Source organism: Symphodus melops, assembly GCF_947650265.1.
Source record: "Symphodus melops genome assembly, chromosome: 10".
NCBI lineage: Eukaryota > Metazoa > Chordata > Actinopteri > Labriformes > Labridae > Symphodus > Symphodus melops.
The window spans coordinates 21,809,613-21,837,249 of record NC_136700.1 but is presented as its reverse complement, the minus strand read 5'-3'; the positions used below and the strand labels follow the sequence as shown (position 1 = coordinate 21,837,249).

General features: G+C 39.0%; 3 protein-coding genes across 5 annotated transcripts in view; 1 reads left to right on the top strand and 2 right to left on the bottom strand.

Moving 5' to 3' along the window:
• Window positions 1-14,507, bottom strand: part of pou2af1 (POU class 2 homeobox associating factor 1) — a gene marked incomplete at its 3' end in the record, with an annotated part of 38,598 nt that extends 24,091 nt beyond the window's left edge. The window contains exon 1 of the mRNA XM_079353249.1: window positions 14,467-14,507. Within this exon, the coding sequence (XP_079209375.1) occupies window positions 14,467-14,485 (19 nt within the window). The 5' untranslated portion in view covers window positions 14,486-14,507. The remainder of the gene's footprint in view (window positions 1-14,466) is intronic.
• LOC306829920 (uncharacterized protein) lies at window positions 1,190-11,877 on the top strand (the record flags this gene model as incomplete). Its single annotated transcript, XM_079353138.1, has 11 exons — window positions 1,190-1,352; window positions 1,711-1,832; window positions 2,296-2,320; window positions 3,084-3,130; window positions 3,259-3,406; window positions 3,728-4,040; window positions 4,171-4,276; window positions 4,859-5,005; window positions 7,999-8,059; window positions 8,656-8,819; window positions 10,378-11,877. The coding sequence occupies 11 exons, from the start codon at window positions 1,190-1,192 to the stop codon at window positions 10,408-10,410; spliced, it is 1,329 nt and encodes a 442-aa protein (XP_079209264.1). The 3' UTR covers window positions 10,411-11,877.
• A 7,604-nt stretch (window positions 14,508-22,111) lies between the features above and the next one.
• On the bottom strand, window positions 22,112-26,663 carry atf5b (activating transcription factor 5b). Of its 3 annotated transcripts, XM_079353546.1 has the most exons (4): window positions 26,421-26,663; window positions 25,499-25,723; window positions 23,967-25,152; window positions 22,112-23,372 (listed from the first exon to the last, which is right to left on the bottom strand). In XM_079353546.1, the coding sequence occupies exons 2-4, from the start codon at window positions 25,638-25,640 to the stop codon at window positions 23,186-23,188; spliced, it is 1,515 nt and encodes a 504-aa protein (XP_079209672.1). In that variant the 5' UTR covers window positions 25,641-25,723; window positions 26,421-26,663; the 3' UTR covers window positions 22,112-23,185. The 3 variants fall into 3 exon arrangements, with proteins under 3 accessions (XP_079209672.1, XP_079209674.1, XP_079209673.1); XM_079353548.1 differs by lacking the exons at window positions 25,499-25,723; window positions 26,421-26,663 and adding an exon at window positions 25,418-25,457; XM_079353547.1 differs by lacking the exons at window positions 25,499-25,723; window positions 26,421-26,663 and adding an exon at window positions 25,352-25,438.
• Window positions 26,664-27,637: the final 974 nt, after the last annotated feature.

Below are 27,637 nucleotides of genomic sequence, written 5' to 3'. Positions count from 1 at the left end.
CATGCTACACTCTCATATGCCGAAATGCACACATTCACAAACCGGTTCTATGGACTTGCATTAATGGAGAGGTTTCAGAGTTAGAGGGCTGCTTCTTTTAAGTCCAGTTAAATGGCTATATTTATATACAGACAAACCTGCATTTGTCTGTTTGTAATTCTGTGAAGTTGCCACGTCGATTTTGACAGTTTTGATAAACCACTTACTGTATCAAGCATCCTTACACTTCTCAGCTGTAACAGGTTGTGGTGAAAACTAATTTAAACTCCAGTTGTGTTGAACTCCAATAGGAGTAAACTACTCCAAGGCCTTCACAGTGTGGACGAAGAAGAGAGAGAGATGATACAGGGTGGTTAGGAGAAACATGTGTGGGGACAAATTAGGAACTGGAGCAAGGTAAGCACTATTTTTTCTTTGGTGGGGGGGTTAAAACAAATATAAAGTTGATTATGAAGTCAGATATAAATATTGTTATTAAAAAAAAAAACACTAAATGCATTATTCGACATTGTTGCTAATTATCTTTAAAGTGGCAATACGAAACATTATACTTTGCCAGCTGCAACAACAAGTTTAACAAATCATTTATAGTTTATTTAGATAGATACTTTATTGATTCCGAGGGAAATTCAGGAAATTTATGACATAATTGTAAGTAATATGAATGTTGTATTTATTTCAGGAGCTTGTAAAGCCTATTGACACAGCTTACATTGTTAATTGATGACTTAGTGTGAGACAAAATAGAAAAAGGGGGCACCCCATCTGTTTTTTGTGTCTTATGCCCCAGAGATGAGGCCAAAAAAATGGTGCTTAGTTCCACACTTTAACCAAGGTCATCATAGGAACTGAAGGTTGACATGCATACTTCGGCATAGTTGTCTTGTTCTTCATTGTGGGCGTTGACAAAAAAAAAACACCTGGAGCCAGAGGCGTGGTAGTGCTCATCTTTGGTACAGTCAGTGTCACATTACCCAAATACAACATAAGGCACAGACAGAGCTGTCAGTGATCACCTGGAGAACCAGACTAGTGCTGCGACTCAGCTCTACAGCGGAGGAGCCTGACGAGTTCACATCCAGCCATTGACATTGGGTTGGTATTTAGTTTCTCACTGTTTATATTGGAGGGCTAAACTCCTTTTCGCTCATTTTAACATTGTATTTCACAGTTACATTAGGAGTATACAATGAGAGGACAACGACGAGACCAGAGGGAAAGAGGAGAGGAAACGACCTATCTCGGGGCTGACGGACTCTCTTCTCTGTCCGGTGAAACAGCGCCGACCTTGGCCGATGCATGTACACCTGTTCCGGCTTCAACTCTCCAGGATGTAGGCGGGGGTAAACAAGGTAGGACAACTTGTTCTGATAAGTGTTCGGACTTGAGTGATGGTTTGTTAACTCTTTAGGAACATGTTGTTCAAACACCAAATAATGTTGTAGCCTAACAAGACTTTAAGAAGATATAAAGTGGAACTTTTTGCTATTACAGTGCAGATAAGTGTAGTATTTTTTTATTAAATGCCATAATGATGCCCGTTATCATTACCTCTCACAACATAAATCCTAGAAGTCCACAGTCCAGTATAAGTCTCAAATATAACATTTAGGCAATTAAAGAGATTCTGGTATTTCTAATAGTGGAAATTATTTTAACATGGTTATAGTATAAATCACTAATGGCTTATCATCCCTTGTTTCTTCACAGGTTCCAGATGTTCTATTTATGATGGTGAAAAGGTCTACCTGGGAGTCCGTGTTAAAATGCCAGTAAGGGATCTTCTAAGAAACATCCGCCTGGCCCAAGGCGTGGATCCTAAAGATGCTAAGGTGACAGTTTCATATTTCTACTTGTGTTTAAAAAAAATCCATTAAAAACTGTTTACATGGAAAAAAAATAGTGCAAACAACCATGGAAATATTTGGTTTTTTTCTTATAATATAAGAGAGAGAGAAACTAGTTAGATGAACTGCTGGATATGAAAAGTCATCTGTGTGTTAATCCATATTCAGATCAAATCTCAGTCCTTCCTGTTTGATAACAGTTGTTGCTCAGCACAAATTGCACCTCAGAAGAAGAATGAGGATGTGTTTTGTAAAGATTTAATACGACATTTTGTACTGCATTGTTTTCACCGACTTAAATGAGCTGTTTCAGTTCAAACAAGATCAATTAAGCCCAAACTTTTTTTATGCCTATAGCTTTTTGTAACACATGTATGTTTGTCTGAAATACTTGCAACATAATGAAGACACATCACACTGATGCAACTGTGTGATTTTTTTGAAACAGGAAAGGTATGGCAAAACAGTCCCAGGTCAGTATCAACCAGATTTAAGTTGGTCATTTGGTGTGGTTGTGGTCTGTGGTGTGATGTAGTTTTTTCCTTCTCTTATAGATAATGAGCAAAGTTTATGTAAGGGCTGCTACCCTTAAAGTCAAAGAGCTTTGTTTGAAAAGAGTAACACGGAAATAATGCAGGAATTTATAGCTGTGAGCTTTACAAAATCAGTCCCATGATGACTCTGCAGTGTTCATCATTCCCAAGGAGTTGGATGACCTGGATTATGAAATGAGCCATCTTCCTCACCAAAACTTAAAGAACAAGAATTGAAACCAGTAGAAACAGTGAACAAGCAGGTTCTTTTGAAGAACCTGAGTTTTACAAATGCCTTTTTGCAGACGTAGGATGTCAGGAAGGACTTCCTTCCCACCTGTGGGTACTTAAAAAATGTAATGTGAGCATGAAGGAAGTCATCAGCACGAAATGTTTTAATTTCCAAAGAACAACCAGCACTATTGAAAACCACTAAAGATCTTCTTACAGTTAACACATTGTCTGATGCTAAGCTGAATAAAAAAAGATTAGCAGTCTCTTGTTAATGCTTCATATTGAATAGCTTGACAGAATTCAGTGCAGCCCTTATTCATGGTGGAAAAGTAGATTCTTTGCTAACAAATAATCATCATGAAGGATTAAAATCCTGCAGCACACCAGCATGCAATTACTCTGGTTCTGCATTGAGTGCAAATATGCTGGGAAATACTACGAAGCTTAAACTTGACATTGTCTGCCACAGGAGAAAAGAAACGAGTCAAAACTCGCAAAGGATGCCGAACCGCCAAGGTGAGTTTCTCAAAACGGACCCCGGGTCCTTTCAGAAGGTTTAATGAGCTCTTTGTAGCTTCACGGAAGCTCTGTAAATCACACGTCAGTTATGAGCAGCTTTCAAATAACTCTGCTTTGGCTTTCAGAGGAAACGCCCCACAAAAAGCCTGGAGGAGTTGGCAATTATAGTGGAGGTTCTGGAAGAGGACCTCAAGACTGGAAACAACTACTGCTCCTCTCCAACGACTCTGTACTCCCCTAACTCTGCCGCGTCTCCTGAGTGGTCCCCAGCCGGTAAATCATGCTGACCACATCCACATTTATATTGAGAAAGACTACAACAGGCTGTATTATTATGAATGTTAAGTTTCTGACTGATGTTATACACAGCCACCAGCTGATACCTGCACGATAACAATAGACACGCTAACATCAAACAGAGAAAGACAAAGCAGCGTTAAAGTACCCATACACAATGAATAATCATTCAATACTTTAGAACATGTTCCCAAAAGAACTTTCATTAAAATACATGAATAGTCTGCTTGTATTTAGCCAATGTATTTTACTTTTGAATCAAGTTCTAGCACTCATATTTAAAATGTTCTCCCTAAGGGTCAGGATACAACAGTGATGAGTCTGATGAAATGATCCCGAGCCCCCAGTCCTACATGAGCTACTCTCCTGGCTCAGCAGACTACCAACAGGCCCTGTCACCCCCTGACTTCATGCACACCAGCCTCCAGCCTCCCAGCTACTGTCACAGTGGGAGAGACAGGGGACAGGGGGAGGACTGGTTTGAGTCCCTGAACCAGGACTGGAACCTGGACAGTTCCGCTTTCTTCTTCACCCAGCTGCAGAAAGAGGAGAGCGCGCTGAGTCAGATCGCTGACTCTGTGCTGCTGTCCACCGACGACCAGGGCTGCACGTAAGTCGAGTGCAAAAATCACGCTGTATGCTTCTGTACCCCCCTGTATTTTTTTTACCACCTACACACAAAAACACACTAGCATCTCATGAGATTGTCTGAAAACATCAGGTGGTTCTTGTTCCTCCAGAGCTCTCCACAAAGTTGCATGTCTTGGAAAGAGGGCGCTGGGATACGCCATCGCTAAAAGGATGGTGGCACTTAACAGCCTGGATCTCAAAGACTCTGAAGGAATGGTAAATATCCACATTTTTAGTTTTCAGACATACATGGGATGTTTCTTTATATATACAGATTCTGTGATTATTATCTGTGGGATTTAAAAGGGATGTTGTCGGCTGACATACAGTACTGAAATGATCACTTGTATATTTCTTGAATTAAGTTTAGACCAAAGATAATGTTTTTCTAATGATGTGATTACAACATGTAAATAAAGTAGATTAAATACTGACAAGCAACCAATCACTGTAGCAGTCTGCTATTTGCTTCTTTGGCTTGATCTTATTTTATTATGTCTGATTAAGTTTTTTTTGATGCAATTGTTTGAAGTTTCAGTGTGATTGCTGGAGATATTCTTTTGGATCAGATTAATGCATTCTTAAGTTCTTATTTAAAAACTCAACTCATTATCAGCATGTCTTCAATCACACACATCTTGAAATATTTAGTACTGAAGTGTCTGAAAGGTGTAGCCTCTGCTTCTTTTATCACAGATTTACAAAAACATATGAACTCTTCAAAGTCGTGTTTTTTTTATTTAGCATGATCTCTCACTATTGGACTCCCCTGATTAATGTTAACGTGACTGTTCACAGACTGCCCTGCTCCACGCAGCAAAGTACAACCACCACCTGATGGTGGCAGATCTGATCCGATTGGGGGCCGACGTCAATGTGACCAACAACTCAGGAAAGTCGTGCCTCCACCTCAGCGCTGAGAAAGGCTACGTCAGAGTCCTGGAGGTTAGAGATGGTTTTTTTCTTCATCTAAAGATACAGAAGGTTTTTTTTTTTTTTTAAGTTTTTATTAGACGTCACGTGGTGTAACGGAAACCACTGACCAATGCTCATGATATTTTTCAATTTGTAGAAAAATATACCAGTGAAGCACGAAATTAGAAATTACCAACAGTAAAAGGAGGCACAGCAATGGTGATGACAATGTGAAATATTTTCAAAAGACGACTAAAAGTTAAACATAAAGATTCTGCGGGAAACGATGGCGTCCAGGACAGCCAGTTTGCTTTTCCTTCTATTTTTTATTACCTACATACGACAGATATTTTTTCTGTAGCTCAAAAATCACACAAACACAAAACCATTCGTCACAAGATATCTGCTCCTACAGTTGGCTTAGACCCAACAGGTTATTCAGTTTTGTGTTTTAGTTCTCATGTCAGTATGGATTTTTATCTTTGGTAGAGTAACTAATTAAATGTTCAAACCAACCGGATTATAAACTCTGACATGAACCACCACAGCCGGTTTGTAAACATGTTGGGTGTCATTCACTGTCAGTTTGTGGTTTTTCACTGTGATCTATGTGTTCAGTGACCTTGTTTCATGATTCCCTGATGAGTGACGCATACAGTCAGAGACAAACAAATAAGATCTTTACAGAACACTGTGTACCATTTACAGGGATGAGGCGGTCTATTTTTTTTGGAGGCCGTCTTGTACTATAACTGTGCAGAAACATAGCTGTTGGTTCAAGTTTTCACAGGTTAGGCTGAACTTGTGCAACCTGTTATTATGCTTCCAAGTTTTCTGGTTTAACTTTAATAGCCCAGCGTAAACACATGCAGCAGATGTTTGACATGTCTGAGATGTTTTTCTGGAGTTTGGGGAGAAATGAGCTGCAGTCAAAACACGCACAGACTGTGTTTCTTAGAAAGGCTGAAGCAGTAAGGGCACAGTGGGGTTTCTCAGAACATGTGTGTTTTTGTGACTCTCCATGTGTCACAGTAGAGTGGAAGCACAGTATGAGGACGTTAAAGGCTAATCGAGCGGTGCAATTGAATTTAGCTCTTCACATTTTTTTTACACCATCTGCCTTTGAACATTTTGTTGGCCTCAGATTCAAATCTGCCTGACTTTGTGCAGTTAACCTCATTGTACACATTTCTTGTTATATTTTCCTTGATTTCATTTAAAAACCAAAGACAGTTGGGATGAACAGGGAGGAGAGGGTTTGGCTGACATACACCAAATGGCCAATTATCACATCTTGTGTTGCTGTATACAGTAGGGCTGGCACTCTGAGAACTAAACTACCTGGCGTACCTTCAATTAAATTACATTCATTCAAAGGCAAGAAAAAGAGCAGTTAGTTCTGCAGCCCAAGAAAGAAAGGGATGTCAAAGAACAAGGTAAGCTCCAAAGAGTGCAATCCAGGAGATGAAACATCATTTTCAGATTATTTTTTGCAGCAGCCATGTTGTATTGGGTGAAAAAAACAAAAATGAGCACTTTTGTCAAAGTGAAATAGTGCAGTAGTTGAGTAGCTTTGTGAACACATATTTTGTTTATTTTCTAAATTTCAAAAGCTTTAATTGGTGCTTATTTGGCAAAATCAGAGGAATAATTTATATCTTTATTTATGACACAATACTGTTACTTTTATCCATTTTTTAATACTGAATCATTTTTTTTTCCATTTTATATGTTCATAGAAAATAAACATTTTAAAAAAGTTACAAAATATTCACAAAGGCCAATGTTTTAGAAAGATTCAACGTTTAGCTTTGCTAAAATGAAAATGTCAAATATTTCAAACTAATTTGGGGTCAGCCGCCCTTGTAAGGGTATTTGACTTTGACACGCTAAACAATCAATTGAATACAAAGTACTTAACTCGACCCTAGTTGTACGTTTCTAATCCAGTTGACACATCAGAGAACAAAGTCAGAGCACACCTTCAGCTGTCTAGATTCAGGCGTTTGAAGGCAGCAGGTATGTGTGCTTTGAATTCCATTCACATCAAAAGCATTCTTCAACGTGCCAAATGAAGCGGGTGTGACGCAATTAAAATTGCGTGCAACCACCCGAGGTGTGGCACTTAGAAAATGGTACACAGGACAGCAAAGAACTGCCACTTTGTATCTGCCTGTTGCTTCTGTCCTTGTACAACAAAGGGGTGCTCACAAGATTTAAAAACCTTGATAGGAATCTAGTAAAAACAATATCGATACCACAGCAAGTCCTAAACACCAAACAATGGGTAATTTGTTGTTTTCAAAAATTCCAGGCCAACGTCTGCATGCCATGAAATTGCATTGGCAACGTTTTGTTGTTTAAATCAACCAACCGACCAGTTTCCCACGGTTTCTGGTAGCTGACAGGAGTTCAAAGACTGAATAAGCAAACAAGCTATGTCAATACAGTGGAAACAAACAGAGACACCTACTAATTAATCCTGTCATTTTAAAGATATAAAGTCACATCCTTACTCTCTCTTTGATCTGATGGGAGTACTGTCAGTCCCTAAGCTGCACAGAAAATGAATACAGATTCTCATATATTTGCACAAATTAATTTGTGCTAACAGTCACGGACAAGCGGCTACATTTAGTGACTAAAGCAGCCCTACCTCACTTGTCAGTCAAAGCAAAATCCACCCTAGTTATGTTAACGCTCATATGTCTGAAAGATGAGATGTGTATAAGAATTCGGCACAGTTATGAATGACAAAACGAGCTATAAAAACAGAAGCTGTTAGTTTGTTCCAGGCTGTAAACACTGCTGTAATGTTTAGATTTGAAACGTGGAGCTGGCCTCAAGTGGCCATTGGAAGTATTGCAGCTTTTATCACCTCTATAGTCGTTGCTGATCTCTCTGTATGTGGGTGTATGCTGTATGACTAGATGAGAGGAACATAGGTTGCTTCTACAATCGTGTTGCACAAACTGTAGGTATTTAGACTTGTTTTAACCTTTCTGTTTGTTCTGTTTCTGAAGGTTCTGAAACAAACAATGATGGATGGTGTGTTTGTCGACGTTGAAGCCACCGATAACTCTGGTGAGTAATGTGATGTTCCAAATCTCTTGAATGATGATGATAAATTAATGTAGAGGCCAAAATGCAACAAATATATGATCCTTATGAAAAGAAATGCTGCACAAAAGTATAAACATAGTGAGTGCATACGTGAGCTCTGCTCTCAGAAATCTCAAACCATTGCTGACCTAGAAAAGTCTCCTTTAGATCAAATTAGCATTTTATTTGCATAATAATAATGTGTCAAAAATCTCAAAAAAGCGACTAAATGATTTGCATATTTAAAGCGTTTAAGGAAGCCGGGTGACTTATCTAAATGACCTTCAGCATCTGTTGTGAGAATTATTTAAACCATAATACAATTTGCACAGAATTAGGTAAAAAGCTGATGCAGCTGTTGTTTGTATTTATGTCTGTTGTCTAATTTAGTTTGGCTAATTTTCCTCATAGGTCACCATCTCATAGCTCGTCAAGGTGTAGAAGTCACACAAGATGTTTATTTCTCCTTATAAATACATTTGGAATCCGTAATCTCCCATCTGCACAACTAATGTACTTTTTAGAGACTCATAGATACCCTGAACCTTAGACTTTGACATGTCTGTGTGTGTCTCCAGGGATGAGTGTGCTGCAGTGTGCTTCAGTCGCTCTGAAAGCTACAATGTGTGATCTACAAACCAGTTCATCTCCCAACTACACCAGACTGCACACGCTGCACCAGGAGCAGATGATGGAGACCCTGGAGTGTCTGCTGCAGATGGGCAGCTATCTTCATACAATGGTATGGCAACGTGTTAATGCTTTAAACTTCTGTATTCTAGAAGGTCTTTGTGCAGTTACACTCACTGCCTGGTGACATTCAAACAGTCTCAAAGACGATAAGTCCCTTGTTTGCAGTTCAGCTTGTTGGCTTCATCCCACGTCCTAAAGATCCTGAACTCATAATGAGTCAATGTTAACTGAGATCTTTGTAAACAAACATGTTCCTGGTGTGTTTAAGAACCTGTAGGTCTAAATCCCTCCCTGTTCCCTTAGAGCTAGTTAACAAACCAAGCTACTGTAAAGAATGCTGGTATGCTTTTCAAGTGTCACACAGAGCAATTTGTGCCATCAACTCTGCAAAATGAAGATGAGTGGACTCAAACGGTTTAACTTTGGAGACATGTAACTCGCTTTGATTTGACGCATCTTTTTTTAGGTGTTCTGGCTGTCAACACGAGTTAGTCCCCTCCAGTGAAACACAAGAGCCCACACCATTGTTACACAAGCGAAGGGTTGTCTTCTCATTTCAAACCCCAAAAGTCAGATTGAACTCATAGAAGCACTCCATTCAATTATTTGTCACACCTCTGTTCTGGTTTCTAAGAGACTGAGCTGCAGACAAATTTGCTATTTTTTATATTAAACAACTTACATGAAATTATTTGTGCTGAACTCTGCAATGTCAGAATAAGTCTTGGCGACCAGTCCAGGGTTTACCCCCTCCTAAAATAGTTGTGGTCAGTTCCAGCCCCTGTGAGTCTCTCTGGGATGAGCAGTTTAGATGAACAGATTATTACTGTCTTTTTGAGCTGACTTTGCCATTACTACACCCCAGTACCAACCCTGACTTTGTTTTGCTAACATGAGCCCATTAGACTCAATGAAGCCTTAAATAAACTTACAGATGAATTTAATATTTGCTTTAATAAGAAGTGAAACATACGTGTGTTGACATAAGCCATGCTAGTGTAAGCCGAGTCTGACAGTGGACGACCTTAAAGACCCTATGAAATCAAAACACTTGTTTGATCATTTATTAATTTTGCTCTGGTTGCTTGGTTGCTAACGGATGCAGTCAGATGAAGATAAAGCTATGGAAGTGGCAAAGACAAACTGTTAATTGTATTTATTTAGGCATCAGAGGTATAACATAAAGAACAGCAGATTGACAGAGAACCTGTGCATTAAATGCATATGTTTCTCATATCATGGAGGTCGACCGTTTCAGGGAAAAACAAACTGAAAGTTAATGCCTTGTTTAAAGTAAAAGAAAGCATCAAAGATGAAAGTATTTTATCGGACACTCCTTAAGGCTAAAGTTATTTCTGTCAGTAATCACTCCACAAAGATTTTTTACTGATCTGTCAACAGCATGAACATGTTCCAAAACACAGACGGTGGAGATGGGAGGAAACTGTTTCTGACTTCATGGAAGACTGACTAACAGTTCCAATAACTTAACCTCCAATATTGTTCATTTGTAGCATAATATGTATCTCATATGAAGTGGAACATAACAACACTCTGATTTTCACACAGACTCCAATAACTTACTCACTGTTCTGTCTCCTTCTCAGGGAAGTCAGGTGCTGCAGCCCAGGTTTGCCTGACCTTTGTGGCACCTTGGCCCGGCAGGGCTTTCCGGACCCCGACAGTAATGTTCTGAGTTGGTTTAGGCTTCAGTTTGTCAGAGACAGAGACCATAGTTAACAGTAACTGTTCTCTTGACGTCTGAGGCCTCTTATGTAATGCATCTGAGGTTCTGTGTGTGGTGGAAATGTCTGACTTGCAACCGGACACTTTCTTTGAAGCCTGCACAGAAACATCAGGTGCCCATTAGGTGGTTTCTATGAAACTTCCATTGTTTGTTACATTACAGTAACAAGTTGTCCTCAGTAAGTGTGTCTGTGGAGATCTCAATGTGAAACCCTATGACAGTAGTTATTGTATGTAACTGTATGTTTATTAATGGGAGTGTAAATAGTCCAGTTTGGTTTTATAAATGTGGATAAATGTTTACATACAGACCAAACACTGTTCATAACCTCCTGTTAGAGTCATAGGATTTACATGTTGGGTCTCTTTAAAGACTTTGGTACCAGAGGACATGCAAATGTTTGTCGTGATGGGGAGTAAACTACGTTTTGATCGTACCCTATGCTTGCTCTGTTCTTTTTATGCATCACCTTTTCATGTATTGACAAGTCATATGTCACATGCTCTGTTTGACCTGTTTACAGACCTGTTCTAGAAACACTCCTCTTTGTTTGCTTCCTCCAGGACTACAGGGAGCAAGTTTACAGAAGTGTAGGATTTTTTCTTGACTTTTTTAAATACTCTATCAAATGTTTGTTTAAGGGGAGAAAGTTTGAACTTGTGCAGTCAGCAGATACTGACGTGCTTGAGACTAATCGTAATAAAAGGCTATATGTGCCTGAGCAGGAGTGGGTCAAAGATAAACACAATTCTTTAAAGTTACTTTGTAAATATATAATACAGTTTCAGTTATTTTTTTTAGTAAAGCCTTGTTTTTATTTTAGTTTCAGTTAACCAAAATATTTTTGATATTTTAAATTGTTTTATTTTTTGTTCTTGTTTGTTACCATAAAAACCTTGGCAAGTTAAGTTTAAACTTTGTGTGTGCATCACAATGAGGCTTTTCAACATGTGTTGAGTGTAGCTAGCTTGCATACATCAAAAAGGGTGAAGAGATTACCCATGGCAAAAGAGAAGGGAGACACCTTTTGTCTCACTTTTCTCACTAAATTGGTGTTGCTAAGTGTGATGCAACAAGATGACTTTTTATGATAAGGACACTACCAAATAGGATAAGAAATCATGTGTGTATAAGTCCTAGCATTCAAATATCCCTGGGTCTGCATTATGTAAGCATGCTCTCTTATTTTTAAGGAGTTCAAAGTCAATGCTGACATGATAACACAGTTTCAGCTAGCTTATTGAAGTGTTACAGAGATTTGTTTGAGCATGTTATGGTGAACCTTTTATTTTTTTAATGCATTATCTTTTACACTGGGAATGGGTGTTGGTTGTCCACATCATGTTATGTTTTTGTACTAAACTAAGTGCATCAAACTAAGATAAATAAACTCTGATTGATCTTCTGTTGATCTGTTCTGTTGATCTTACTCTGTTGTTTTTTGGATTTGAGCTTGTAAAGTACTTTTCTAGTCTTGTGATTACTCAAAGTGCTTTAACACAGCACATAATGTGTAGTCACACCTACACATTCACACCCTCATGGCAGATGCTGCGAAGTAAAGTCACTATCAGAAGTAACCAATTCCTTTCATACACATCTATACACTGCTGACAAAAGCAGAGGGATTATTTCGGGGTAATGCGGAGTTGGGGATCGAACCCCCAATCTTCCAGTTGAGTAAGGCAATCAACTCTACGAACTGAGCCGCAGCCGTCCATTTACATTTCAGTCCTTTTCTAATATTGCAATTTATATCTCTCTGTACAGTATCTTGAGTCAGAATAACATTGATGGTTTTGCCATAAAAACATGAATACTAAAGTCATTTTCTTTAGATCTCATTTATTAACTTGTCACGATTATGAAAACTAGCATTCTTAAAATATATGCATGTCCACTTAGGGCTTCCGTAGTCATGACACTTACATCAATAGTAATAACCACAATAATACCATGGTAAATTCTTTACATTTCTTCAGGTACTTATTTAGACTTACCAATCTTACTAAATGACCATATGTTAGTATGCTATTAGGACTTAAGGATGACTACTCTTGTTTTACATTTGACACAACTCTGTGAACATAAGTGATCATTTAAAATATCAATCTCTTTGACTTGAATAACAGCCCTTTAAGTGGGGGAAGAGCACAGTCCTCGAGCTGACAGCCTCTTTCATGTATTTCTGAAGGATTAGTGGGATTTGTTGCAGCTTGCAGGGACAGAGTGGGTAGACAACTAGCGGCAGTAGCTGTGAGCAGTTTGCTTGGGAAAGAGTGCAGTAAAACCCCAACAGTTGACTCAAGAAAATGTACAGACTCATGTGAGGGCAGGTGTATTAATGGATTCACAACACAATAAGCAAAAGTCTTGGATCACTGTTTGAAACAAAGAAACCAAAAAGTAGAGGTGAACTGCAGACCTGAGACCAATAATATTGTTCAAACAAACTGGCTAAGTACATCTTAGTCATGTTGAAGGAGTTTTCACGAGTTCCTGCATGTTTTGTTGCATGTTTTTCTGACAGACAGAGACAGTAGGTGGGGCAGAAAGTATCACTACCGGAGGGGAAAATAGTTTGTGACTCATCGGACCGGTTCCATATTTCACTTTGATGAAAGGTACTGTAAAGATACTGCATTTAGCTTGAGAAGAAAGAACAACATTTATATCGCAGAAAAAAACAACAACAATACCACCATTTAAAAAAAATAAAAAAATCAATTTAACTGAAAGGTTTCAATATATTTTTAAATATAACAAATCAACGTTACATTTTTATGATCAATTCAAAACCAGTTTGTCAGTCTGTCTGCCAAGGTTAACATGAATATATTATAAGTGACCTATATAACATCATCCATGTTCTTTGAACGGTCTTTTTGATGCTTTGACTTCTGCATTTTGCTTTCACCCGGCTTGGTTTTTTAAGGGAGACAAATTAATTTAAAATAAAGGGTGGATACAAAATGCTATGTCATTAAAAATGCTTAAAGGTCACCATGGTTGACATGTTAATCCCTTAACCAAACCAGTGATATATGTGGTTTACAGAAGATCTAAGTGGACAAGTATGTTTGTAATCACTCCAACAAAATCAGCTTTGTTATCTTGAAATAACAAGAAAAAATTGTTGAGATCTTTAAAAAAAAACAAAAAAGGTGAAACTAATGAAGGACTGCCAACGCTCACGTGAAATGAGTCATGCAAATGACACATATCTCTCGCTGTTAAACCAAACATGCCTTTCCTCAATTAACTTTTTTTTTCCTTGTCAGTCTATGGCAGTGGCGCCAGCTACCAAATGCATGCAAGAATAAATCATCACAATGTGGAGCAGCCAATCACAACGTCAGCCACAGTGAAGAAAAGATTGTGCTTTCCAATCTAATTGCTAGATAATAGGCCAAGCTCTTGAGAAAAGAAATCGCAATGACTTGTTATGAGAAAGCCTCATACCGCCTGTGAGAAAACTGGGAAGCACTGCCAAAGTTAGATAGTGCGGAAAACAAGCTGGGGGGCTCTGGGCATGACAGAAACACCATTCTCCCTGTTGAAAGTTTTGTACTTGGATTGACTTTGAAACTAGTTGATCCAATTGAACTGCTGTTTTGTTTGACTGTAATCCTTTCCCTCCTATTTCCAACGCAAGGTAGAAAGTGGTTGAATGATTACTTAACTCTTGTCTTATCAATTATGCTGTTTTTAGTAGAGAATTATGGCCAACATGTTACTCTGGATTCCCACAGTCTTATATTTTTTCAGTTGTTGATCAATAGAGAGTTACTTAAGTTCAGCAATTGTTTGGCTTTCTGTGCAACTTGAAAACCTGGAGTACAGCCAAACAACATTAGACTGCATCTGAGCTTTACACTGTGAGTGTGATGTCAAAAGGGATAGATGCTGTGTGAATACTGTGAAATGTGGGGGAAAAAAGAGAACTTACAGACAGCACCTGCAGGCATGTTTGGTATTCCAAGGTTAACGCACAAAGCAAAACTATAACAAAAAACACATGAAAATAAAGATAAAATAGAAATAAAAACAAAGGAAATTGTTTAAGAGATTTTAAGTTAGAATACTGAGGGAAGTGGAGACAGGTGGGCACTAAAGGTCAGCAAAAACAGGATTGATTGGAATATCAAACAGGTGTGGAGATGGGTGAGGAGGTAAGTTCTCTGAGGGCCTCTGGTGGAGAGGTGGAGAACTGCACCTAAGGACTAAGAGAACAGCCAAGGCTGAGAGGATTGACCAGGAGACAGACTGTGAAACTGATGTAAGTTTTTGTGAACTGTACTCTCGTATAAGCTTTTGTACCATGCCGTCTGTCATTTCTGTTGTTTATCATTTAATCTTTTTTTATGCTGTATAACACAAGCCGTTTGATTCAGAGCGCCGTACCAAAGTGAGTGGGGGTTTATTAAACACACCCAGCCCATGGATCAAAGAGAATGATGTTTGCTGATCAAAAATACTTCCCGGACGTCAAAGAAGTAGGTGTGCTCTGAGATGTGACGCAGCTCAAGGCTGCACCTTTTCCTTCCTTAAGACGCATGTTGAGAGCGAGGCATCAATCCTGACTCCCAAGCATCAACCAGCATAAAAATCTAATCGCAACATCTCACTGTGTGACTAAACAAGCCAAAGTATTACAAAAATCTCAGATGCCAAGATATCATATAAAGGAATGACACGACACAAAATAAAGACCATTTGCAGACAGTCTCTGTTCGTGAGCTGGTCGCAGGATATAAACATCATCAACCCATTGCTCTTGATCGCGGTTCATTTTCATGACTAGTTCCAGCTGTGTTCACACATGGAGCTCAGTATAAGTTCAAGCAGGAAGACTGGTTGTATTCTCTCAAGCAGGGGTTTAGTGAAGGGGACATGTGTGTGCAGGTATACAGAGTATACCCAATTACTTTTCAGTCCCCATAGGGTACATCTACTTCTAAATTTACTCTGATTCACAGAAATGATTGAATAACAATTTTCATGCTAATTTTCCAAGGATGGTTAATGGATATCTCTTGCTCATCACTACTCTATCTCTATGGCTGATAAACACTTTCTAAATAGTCAAATGGAGTCTTACATGTCACTGTTTATAACAGTGGCAGATTATCCTCTAGACCCACTTCTTTAGGCACCACCACTGCTCTCACACATTTATTATGTTTCTTTATTCAACAACTTAGACACTCCCTCTCTACCACTCTGTCCATCTCCCTGCTATAGTGATCATTTGGGGCGTTTACTCTTTAAGTAATAATCCAACTGGACGCTGTCATAACCTTTCTAAACCAATCATCCAGCCGCGGTCACATTTTAAAACCTATTCTCTGTCTCCCATACTCAGTTTGTTATTTCAGTGTAATCGCTGTGACCCTCCTCCTCCTATAGTTGTTCATTGTTAATTTAGTCTCTTCTGAATAAAATACATTTTTAGGACATTTTCAGGAGTTTTGCAGTGAAGTGCAGCATTAAAATGCATTTTATTCAAAAACAATAACATCTTCCCGACAGAAACAAAGCTCTATCAAGCTGGTTAATTTGTAATCCCAATAGGGATTGACTCCTTTTGCAGCCAGCCTCCTGTGGCCACTCAAGGTACTGCATTTCTGGCCCATTTCTGACTTTTTCAATTTCGACCCTCATGTTATGTTTCAGGAAAATCCAGGACAGGAAAGAAGTCATAGAAAGGACACTGTGTCATTCAAAAGACACAGCTCTTGGTTTATTTTAGTGAAAGTTAAGTTTTATGAAGTGAAGTTTTATCTTCATGAAAGTTGTATGAACAGTTTCATTAAACACAAGAAGACTGACTTCACCATAAAGGTCCTCTGATAACATGTGAATAATATATTATTGACTTAAACAACGTCAATAAAGTATTTACAGGAAGGATTTATAAATAAACAATGTTCCATAAATCAAGAGGCCTCTCTTGTTAAATCATGCCGTTCAAAATATATCTCAAGTTGTTCCAGGTCTTTATTTATTTCTCATTAAAAATATACAACACCGGACACTCTCTCTGCAAAGATGCATTCATTATTCTTATTCATCCTCATACAACAATATGTTTTCGATTTAGATACTGTACATAAAAGACAGGGAGACAAGATGACTGAATGTGCTAGCTTAGCTATTATTAGGAGCTATATGGTGTGACCAGTTGAGCGTTTAGTTTGTGACGCCTGGCATGTTTAAAAAAATTAAAAACATAGTTGTCCTGATTCTTCTCAAAGTTTCGAATAACAAGAATGTTTGGAACCCACTTCAATCCCACTTAAACCCATGAATGCTTTTTTTCAGTTTTGAGCGACACAGTTAGTTTGAATAATCCAAACAGAAGTTATTCAATCAAAACACCTTGAACATCCAGGCCATGCCTTTCTGAACCACTGAGTTCATTCTGCCAAGGCTGTACATGTTTTCTCTCTACATATTTTCCTCCTTACAGCCCTCAGGACAGAAATACCACCTTTGCACACAAGATGTCTTCGCAGGTTCTTGTATTTTCTTAGAAATAACATGTTTTAGCTAATCCTAGAAATCAAAGATCAATGTTATGTGTGTGGTCTTCTGCATTTCATCCCGTCTGGCCACCTGGGATCCCCCCCTTCCCACTCCCACTCCCCTTCCTCTTCCCACAAACTCACCCAACAACTGCTCATAATGAATTTAAAAGCTTCTCGCTGGTTTGTACACACAGCCTGAAACAGAGCTGCAGGCCATTCTGCATCACTCAGCTCCAGCTCTTCATCTGCTCTCCAACACATCAGTCTTACTGCGGTCCCTCAACCCCCCTCCGACCTCCCCTATTTCTCCCCATCTTGCATCATATCTCTCCCACATCGTCCTCTCTGGCATTCTCTGATTTGATCCTGTGTTGCCTCTTGTCTTTACTCAAATTTCATTGAGCCAACACCTTATTGAAAATATCAACACAAAGCTGCAGCTTGTGATGTTTGATTTTTTTTGTCATGTCTTTATTCATTTATGGAATATTAACAACATAATTGAACATAGCTTGTGCTGTGGCCGACTTCTTTTACTCTCTCTTTTTATTTATTGGCTGCTCGTTTGTTTGTTGGTTTGGATGATTGAGAGTGCTATGAAGGATATCTTAATTACAGTGCAAAACACAAAACAAGGAGCTATTTTCAGGACGGAAAAACCTTTGTTTGCATTCACGTGTCAGAAGAAAACATTTGTTTATTTCACATTCAATAGAGCTGAGCCAATCTCAGAACCCATCGGCCAATTTTTCAGGGCTTCAGGCGCATTGTGCCATCGTCTGACTAGTGACTTGAGAAGTGTGATTGTTTGAAGTGTTAGCTGAACAAAGGAGCCTCAGAATGATATAAATATTTAACAGCCAGAGTTCCCTTAAACCAAATCAAACGCCGTCTCTCCTGATGAAGATTGCACGCGGAATCAAGTGAGTTCAGTAAACCGGGCCGTGAGTGTTTTACCACCTGCTGTTTGCAAGGTCAATAGAGACTCGTCAGGCTTTATTTACCCTTTCCCAATCAGGTGTATAATTAGTCGTATTGTTCGAAGGTTACTTTTAGATTTACATCCCCATGTGCACTTATTGCATCATTTTAATTCAGTCAAAACATAATATTAATTGGCTTGTTTTAAAATGAATATTCCATGACATAAGCCATAAGGTTCAGACTGTGATTTTTGTGGTACAAAAGTTTGTTTGTTTTTTTCCTTTTTTTTTTTTTAAAAGCTTATTTCAGAGGTCGAAGAAGCGCTGCCATCAGGTCAAAATACCAATTCCATCTTCACTATGATGATTCATTCATTTTAATGTTTCCTGACAGAGTTTTTCAAAACATGAAATGCGATGCTTATCCAGACTCTTTTAATGACTTTTTTATTTTACTGAGAACTTCTTTTTTTTAAGCTTGATCATTGCTCTGAAATCATGTTCATTCTTCCCTGGTGTTGATCGTTTCCCTTGTTCCTTGTTTCTTTATCTTCATGTTTCCTAGTTCAGTGTTTTCTGTTTTATTTAGGTTTAGTGTTACCTAATGTCCTTGTGAACATGGTGAATAGTCACAACTAAACAGCCTGACAGTTGACTGCAACATTTTGGCAGAACTTTATGTTACATTAGATAACCTCTCCGTTCCCTCCTGTTTGATTTTTTTAACGCTCCTCAACACGCCTCATTTGGCTGCTTCATTTCATACCTGATGGATTGTGAACGCCCAAGGTCATGCGAGGACAACGGAACATCAGACGTACACACAAACACACACAAGCATGTTGTCGGATCAGGTTCAGAGCACATTAACAAAACACATTCTTACTTTTGTACTTTGCTACTTTACAACAGTATTCAAACAGCCAATTATGTTTATTAGTTTGCGACTCAATGCAGTCAGTGACTAAGTCTAAATTTATTTCGATTTTTACCTCTCTATTTCGCAATCATGCCAAACTCTGTATGCATGATTAACTAAAGTATAACACTAGTTTTAGCCTACAGTAGTTTAGTGAATGCTTAATTGAGCTATGATCTGTTTGAAAACAGAGCTAACGTGGCATCTGTAAAGAAACTGTCAGTTGTTAATGGCCCGAGAAGTTTTCTTCAAAGTCTCATCTAAATGGACTGGTTTCTAAAAGGAGTTTGGCATCACTGTCAGTAGAAAAAAAAACATAAAATAAGCTAAAAGGGTCCTTTGGGACTTTCCTTTCAGTACTTGAAGTTATTTGAGACATGCCTGTTACAATGTCTGCCATTACATTTTTTTAAAGCTCCTATGAGGAGTTTTTAACTGGTTATGTGACAGACTGAAATTGAAACTGATGTCTCTTTATGACCTACAAAAGCAAACGAGAACATTAACAACAAGAATAATGATTCCTATATTGTTTTAAATCATGCCTGAAACCGCTGCCACGGGGTAGGTGTCAGGAGAAGTTAAAAAAAAGTGCACTACTGGAACAACTTTTTCTGCACATTTTCACTTAAAGAAATGTAAATGAACGCTGTTATGGGCTGTAATGTTGTGTATTTGTTGTTGTTTTTTTTTTTTTCTCTCTCTCTCTTTGCTTTAAGCAGCATTTCTCTAGTTCCCCCAAATTTGAAATTCAATTCATTTCCCCTTCTTCTTCAACCAAGAATTACTCTTTAACATTTTTTAGTCCTTGAATAAAGAGATAATCTATGGTATCCTTCAAGGGTTTTGGGCAATTATATACTACCTTAATGTTCATTACACTGATTGAGAACCATGTTGTCTTTGCAAAGTCAGAATTTTAGACAAATGATTGAAGAAGTTCAATATATGTTAAAAAAAAAAAAAAAAAAAAAACCTTTGAAATTGGTGTGATAATTTTCTCACCTTCATAGCATTCATTTCAAAACACAAAAAGCTATCTTCATGCAACAAAAAAACCCCAAATCCTCCTGAAAGTCACCTTCGGAGTCAAAAACATACATTATTAAACACTTCTTAAAGTCACACACACCCTTTAATCCCAAAAATTACTACCAAGGGTAGAATTATCTCTCTTTATGTCTTAACTTTTCCAAATGATCATCTATATTTGAGGGCGATCTGTGTGCATTCATACTCCCTTTAATTTATTTTCGCATTGTTTCACATACTGCTTTGCTGTTTAAGACACATGGGAAGTTTAACATGCACTCTGGTGAAGACAAATCCACCTCTGAATGAATGATTTTAAAGATGCTTCAGCAAAGCTGTAAAATGATTTGTAGACATTAAAAATGGTTCAAGGATTCAAACCCAACTAAACGTCGGAGAGTAGATAAACTGTCATGTTGTGTACTTTTACCTTAATCCGATTTAATGAGAACCTTTAAAAACATGACTGTACCATCAAATAAATAGTGTGATTATTCTTCCTAAACTAGAGGTCTTCTGTTTCTTTAGAGTAAAACGATAGAGGCTGTATGAGTTGGGCTATTGCATCATGGTGTTCTTATATTTTTCTATGATTTCTGCCCTGCCTATTTTCAGTGCCTGCATGAGAATATTAGCATCTATCTTATTTTAAGGGCCTTGTTGTTCTCCTTTTAGAAATCAAACATTGTAGGCCTATGCTTTGCACAACGCCTAACCAGTTATCAAAAGTGGATTCATGATGATGAATCTGATTTTAAAACACAACCGTGTGTCATTCCTGTGTCGTCTGTTTCTGGTCTTGGAGGGACACCTGGTGGTGAAGCAGATCTGTGTGGATTAGTCTTACTGGAATATTCTACACTCACGAGAAATGGATTCACTTTCAACGTACACAGTGTCATTGTATTGCTCATCGTAGGGCCTTTCATGTGACAACGATAGAAATGTACATTTCCAGCTTATATATTGTACAAAACTAAATGTAAAAATATAGATTTTAGCCAACATTTAGCTTAGTGCTTTTAGCCTCATATTAGCCTTGGTACTTGTGAAATCATCATATGATCTAGGTCAGATTGTTGATGGTGTGTAAATTGTGCAAATATGCTTTCTGGACTTATAAAAGTGTAATAATCAGGTTTTTAAAAATGTTGTTTGAAATCATTCTTGCACCTAACATGTTCTGAACACTGACATGTTCAATCATTGGGTTAACACTGTATTTGTATTCATTATGTGTATTGATTTGCCATGTTTAATTGTACTCTGACCTTATTTTAGAGTTTAATAACCTGTTCTAAATTAGTGATCAATATAAGCAGCATAGAGTGAAGGGATGTATCATTATTTGGACCAATGGAAACATGTCGGATAAATAAATATGTCATATGGAAGAACTTTATTGAACACACTGCAAAAATCAGCGTTACAATCCATTTTTTCATTGCATCCGTATCAAAACAAACAAGAAACTGAATCAATACGCTTAACAGCATTCTCTGTCAACCAACTACTTTTTTATTCTGATAGTTCACTTGCATCTCTCTCCTCCTCCTTCTCCTCCTGCAAGTATTGTGGGATATTGCCTCATGCACTTGAAAGGCCTACAACTGCTAGGAGAGATACCAAGAGATTTCACACACACATACACAAACGCACACGCTTCAATACACGCGCACGCACAAGCTGAGAGATGAGATAGTCAACTTATGTTGTGTGTTGTTGACTGCTGGAGCTTGATATCACTCAGCTTTCCGCCCTGAGGATCGGACACAAAGCAGGAAGAAAATTTAAAAAATAACAAGATGTGCCAATTAGTGTTTTACTTAACTCCTTCCCTTTTGGTGCAGCGGATGTTGACTGATTTTAGGCTTTTGAAATTAAAGTGAAATAAGTTATTCAATTTCAAAGGAGTCAATCAAAGCTTCTGTCCTGTGGTGGATCCTGGGAAAGAACTCGTACTCTGACTGCATTGCAGCCAAAAGAAGAGGGCTGGACTGTGCAGGAGTTTTGGGGTTGGGCGCAGAATAGAAAAGGAGGGGCAGATTCTTTATCCTTCTTTATCTCTTAATCCCACCCTCTTCTTATTCTGTGTGTGTGCTTCTCTGACAGCAGCTCATGAAATTTGGTGTAAAAGGCATCTTTAAAATGTGAAGCATGCAGTGAAAAACAATCGAAACGGCAGAGATGAAGGATTCTACAGAAGTGTTTTATTTGGCTGTGATTTTCCTGATGTAATAATTTCCTGACATTGACATCCATTATTCAAAGGACCTGAATTTCAGATACATCAAATTGATCAGTTGAAAAGAAAATTCCCATGAAGTCGTACCGTTACCCAACAATGATTTATTGTCGTGTCAACAAGATGATTGTTTGTTCGCAAAAATACAGCCGAGAGAGAAGAAGAAAAGAAGCAATGTTTCTGTATTTGTCAGAGCAGAAAACCAAATCCTGAGCATGAGTCTAACCGGCGGCAAGGGGGGGGGAGATGTCGCCGGCTGTATGAAGAATAACTTGGAGGATATCTTGAAGCCATGCATTTAACAGAATATTGCCTTCAAATAACACTCGCACATGCTTTATTCCAAAATCAAACATGCATTGGGTATCTCAGTGGGGGTAAAGAAGTGTAAATAGTCGACATTTTTAGCAATACAAATCTTCTAAATGTGTCTGATAACGAATATTTCGTAGAGCATGTTACACACGGTTTTTTTTCCAGCAATCCCTTTATTCATTCGATTTAAAGCAAAATGATAATAAATGAATATATTAAGTAAAAATACAAATATAAAATAAAATATATATTTAGTTATGGATCTGCCTCGGTGTGTGCGTGTGTGTGTGAGAGTGTGTCACAAAAACCACAAGCAAAAATTCAATCACTACTAGTAATTCAAAGAGCATTTTGTAAACGATCAATCGTCAAAAGCGCAGTCATCACAAGGCTGTGAGTGCAGTTCGGATCACAGTGGTCACGGACAAGTTCAGCATCTCCTCTGGAAGCCACCTCGCTAAGGCTGGTTAGAGTTTAGTCACCCTTGTTCGGAATCGGGAGGAAAAGCGTGTTTTTGTTCGGCCATCCTCTGGGAACAAATATATTTTTCTTTCTTTTTTTTTTTTAGAAAAGAACTACCAAAATCATGCAACTACCATTTCATTTTTGTGAGACAAAAACCAGTTGGTGCTCTTGACTTGATGTTTCTCTCGGTGCTGTCAGTTTTTGGAGATGGGTGTTTTTTTTTTTTTTCCCCCTTTCTTTTAGGCACTGCCGTCTTGTTTGAGCCGCTGACTGCGAGCCTTGTACACCTCAATCAGTAAGTCTTTGACGTACTGGATTTCTCGCTCTACCGACTCCGCCTTGTCACGGAGCTCCCGGTTCTGTCCCTCCAGGCCATGCAGCTCCTCCTCCAGAGAGTCCAGCTCCGCCCTCTTACGCAGCCTGTACCTGTGATTAAAAAAGGCGCAGGTTAAAAAAAGGTGTGTAGGTTCGCAGGTTTTTTTGTTTTTTTTTGCTGCCTTGCATCTTTATTTATAAGTCAAAGCGAGTGTGACCTTTGAGCTGCATTGGGTGGATTACACACACGACTCAGTCAACCCTCCCCTGAGATTACATGATGTTGACTTCCACTCCTGCGTCACTCAATCCTTTAGAATTTTCTTACTTTTATTTTCCCTCACTTTCAGATTTTTCTGACACAAATGCCTAGACAAAAAAAAAAACCCACAGACGTACAGAGGTTAGGTGGGGCTGAATTTGGCAGAGTGTGAGGGACTTTCCATTTCCCTCATACACTCTGCAGGACATTTAAAGCTCTTGGGGGGGGGGGGGGGGGGGCTGCTTTATGTAACACTTCTGCAATGGTTACACTGTTCATATTCACTCCAGTTTTGGAGATTTAAGAAAAAACCTTACTTAGCTGCGATTTATTATGAATCCGATCTGACTATTTTCATGCAATATTTGTTCCATCGTCACACTCATTTCAGAAGGATTTCGAAAGTCTAAGCTGGGCGAATCAAGAAAGAGCTCAATGCCTACCTGTGAGCAGCAGTTTTGTTCTGGTCTCTCTTCTTCTGCTTCCTCTCTCCAGTGCCAGACTCCAGAGAGGCGCCCATCACCAGAGCCGGTTTGACGGAGCAGTGGTCATCCTTTAGCCTCTGGGTTGGGCGGTGGATGGGGGCGCCCAGCAGTGTCCCCTCTGCCTCCCCTCTGGACAGACATTCGTAGCTTTGGTCTGCAAGGCATTCTGGATAGAGGTAGTGGCCATGTTGGGGTTCTACAGCCTGTGCTTGTGTCGGCTGATCGAGGTCTCCAATAAAGCTATGGTAAGGCTCCGTGCCGGCCATTGACTGGTGGAAGTAGCCGTCACCGGCCACCATTGTCTCTTGGGGAATACCCCCGGAAAGTCCTCCATCTTTGCTGCAGTGCAAGACCTCCAGCCCCGTACTGTCGTAACTTACATTAACCTTCACATTGTGCATCAATTGTCCCTCTCGCTTGTGGTGGCTGTCGTACGAGCCACCAAGACAAAAACCTCGAGCAATCTCTTCGCTGCAAAACATTCCCTCTGAGAAACAGTAACTCTCCTCTTCCTTCAACGATAAAGCACATTCTCTCACCTTCTTGACGCCACCTAGGCTGCTCTTGCTCACAGTCTTCAGCGTGGAGTAGTGGTTCACAGACAGCTCTGTGCTTCCTGAGTAACTTCCCCTGGAGCCCCACGAATCCAGCCCAACTTCTTCGCTGACTTTCACCGACTCGCTGAGGATTCTTCGTCCATTGTTGTGGTGGTGGTAGCGGTGGTGGTAGTTGTACGGAGCGGGTCGCGCTATTTTGGATCTGCTGATGGGACCACCGCAGAAGCTGGCCAGGTCCAGTTCCCCTGTTGCCAAGGTAACAACCACAGGGCTGGTTTCTGATTGGCTGGTCCCATATGAGCCATAGGGTAACTGGTAATAAGACTGGGAGCCCATGCCTTGAGCACCCTTGTCACATTTTGAGGATTTCTCCAACTTGTTTGCGGATGTGGACTCGGAGCGGAAGTAGTCCTCCAGCTGAGCCAGCTCCTCCTGCAGTAAAGAGGTCATGACCTCCAGATCCGAGGGCACCTTGACATCTTGTTCTAACGGCGAGGGTGGAAGGGATGAGCTGGGAGAGGACTCGGTCGTCGACACAAACGAAGACAAATCAACTTTTTCTGTCATCCAATCTGAATGACCATCACCTATGAAAATACAAAAAAATCATCATATATTCAGTTAAGCAATCCTTTTTTTCATTCAGCTTTTTTTGAAAAATTACAAATAAAAAATTTGAAATTCAGCAAAAAAAAAAAAATTCACGCAAGATAAGAGAATATAAATACATAAAAAAAGAAGCTAAAAGCAAGCAAAAGATCGGACAGATCCAAGTGAACAACTAACCGATCATCTGAAAATGATTGAACAGCATCGTCTGCATTCGATAAATATCCACTTAGCTGTACTCACTGTACGACATTAGCCCCGTGCTGCACTGCGGCTCCGACCTCGGGATGTGGAAAAATAAAAAAGCGTCTTGGCAAAACTCACCAATTAAGTGCTGCCTCTCTGCTGGCTCCGCCCCTGTCCTTGGCCGTGATTGGCTACGGCTAGCCTGTCGGAGATGGGGAGCGCCGAGCTCGCCTGTGGAAATTGGAGGAAGGATTTTCCTGCGAAGGATCGATGCCGCCATCGTGTCTTCTGCTCCGATTAAATTGTTCAAAAGCAAAAACGGCGCACTGGCTGGATGAATAGGTTGTGAAAACACCTGAAGACCTTTTGGAAAAAAAAAAATAATAAAAAAATCTCAAAATTTATAGATGGCCTTTAAATCCACAAACTCATTTGTGTCAATTGGCTCTAGTTTTCTGGGGGGAAAAAATACATCATGTTTTTAATATTCAAAAGTAGAAATTCATGAAAATAATTCATCTTAAAGTTGCATTAACTTAAAAATTACCTTCCACTTCTCCTGTCACCTTATACCTTACCAGAGAGGCAATTATTGATTGTCACCATAGATTAATTATCAAGCAATAACAATCCAAAACAGAAAGTAAACTCAAAAAATAAACCATGTGAAAACTGAAATAGAAAGTAAACAATAATAATATCATATGTAAAACTTACATAATTACAGACTTAACATACATAAATGTACAAATGATTATTAAACAAAATAAGTCAAAAGCAACCCTCTAATTCTGCATTTGAAACTTGAAAATAAAAACAGAATGTAAAAAAAACAGTTTTATACATTGAAAGTAATCTTCACATGGAGGATATAAATAGTACTGAACACATGATGGACATGTGGAGTAAAGAGCATTTGCAGGAAGAAATTTTTTTTTACATGGTTACGTTAGTTTGAACATTTTCTTTGCTGTTTTTTTTTATTATCATTTAAAATAATAAATAAACTTTCCTCTGATCCCACACAGTTCACTTAACAGGAGACAGCAGCTCTACTTACCCCATAGTTTCTGAGTAGTCTGGTAAAAGTGCGTTGCTGAAGCAAAGCACACGGAGCTTTACGGAGAAGACGGAGACTGTCACTGATTTAAAAAGCCATATTTCCCCCTTTTGCCGGTCAGGGACTCTTCATGAAGTGTTATTTCGCGACGAACAGACTTGCAGACAGAAAGTTTTAAAGTCCGCTACTTCTGCAACTCTTAATGCCCGTGCCGGATCACAGCAGACGAGATCACTCCGCGGTTTACAGAGTTCAGCCGGCCGTTACGTCATGAACCTGGGGACTTTCCCATTATCCAGAGACCTGAGAGCGCACGCGTGTGTGTGTGTGTGTGTGTGTTTGTGTGATGGTGTGTGTTAAACCAGCACACGCTCATTGAACCTGTCATGTTTTCATATATTTTAGTATAAAAACTCACATCAGTATATCTTCTAAAGTATATCTTCTAAAAGAAAACTCTTATGTTTAAGAGTTTTCTTCTCTTTCTGTTACTTGCTCATTATTTTATTTTAAAACAATGTATAGCCTATTCAAAAATTGTTAAGATTAATTTCATTTTCCATATTTGTCTGATGCACTCAGAGACTTTGTGATGAAAAGTCCGTCTTGAAAAAAATGTTATTCTCGTACTTTTTTATAGGCTTCTAAAACTAAAATTACGAGCCTTATTTTTAGCAAACAAATAAAATAGAATTGAATCTTTAATCGTTTAAGAAGCATTTCTGCTGTAGTGGGGTGCTGCAGAAATTGACACATTAAATAAAATATTACATCTAAAAAGTTAACACATGTAGGAAAGTAAGTGACAGAAAAACATTTATTTAACATGATTCAAATAAAAAATGTTATTAAAACACAAGATAGCTTTGTAAAACAAAATCGCCGGTAGCTTTTTGGTAAAAACTCAACAGACGGTCTAGCTGGCACTAGTTCTCGGAGTGCATCGGCGGAAGGACACGCTGTTGCAGTTCGAAGGTGTAACTTTAGTTGCAGCCCTGTTGCATCAGATCCGCAGGGGATTCGCTGTGCGCCGTAACAATGTGGCCACACCATTGGTTTATCCGGGGAACTTTTCCCTTTTCCATTGGCCTGCTATCATTCTCACACTGATTGCTAATCATTACACATTATCACCGACCTGGGACCGGTTTACTGTATGTTCGAAGCAGAGACGTGGGCTGGAAATAAACTCATGAATGAACTGCAGCTGAGGCCAT

Bases quoted from the DNA above. Each gene is read 5' to 3' on its own strand.
- atf5b (XM_079353546.1), bottom strand. From the start codon at position 25,640: ATGGCGGCATCGATCCTTCGCAGGAAAATCCTTCCTCCAATTTCCACA. The intron at 25,153-25,498 runs GTGAGTTTTGCC...GTATTTTCATAG, and splicing joins AGAGAGGCAGCACTTAATTG to GTGATGGTCATTCAGATTGG. The intron at 23,373-23,966 runs GTAGGCATTGAG...TTTTAATCACAG, and splicing joins AACAAAACTGCTGCTCACAG to GTACAGGCTGCGTAAGAGGG.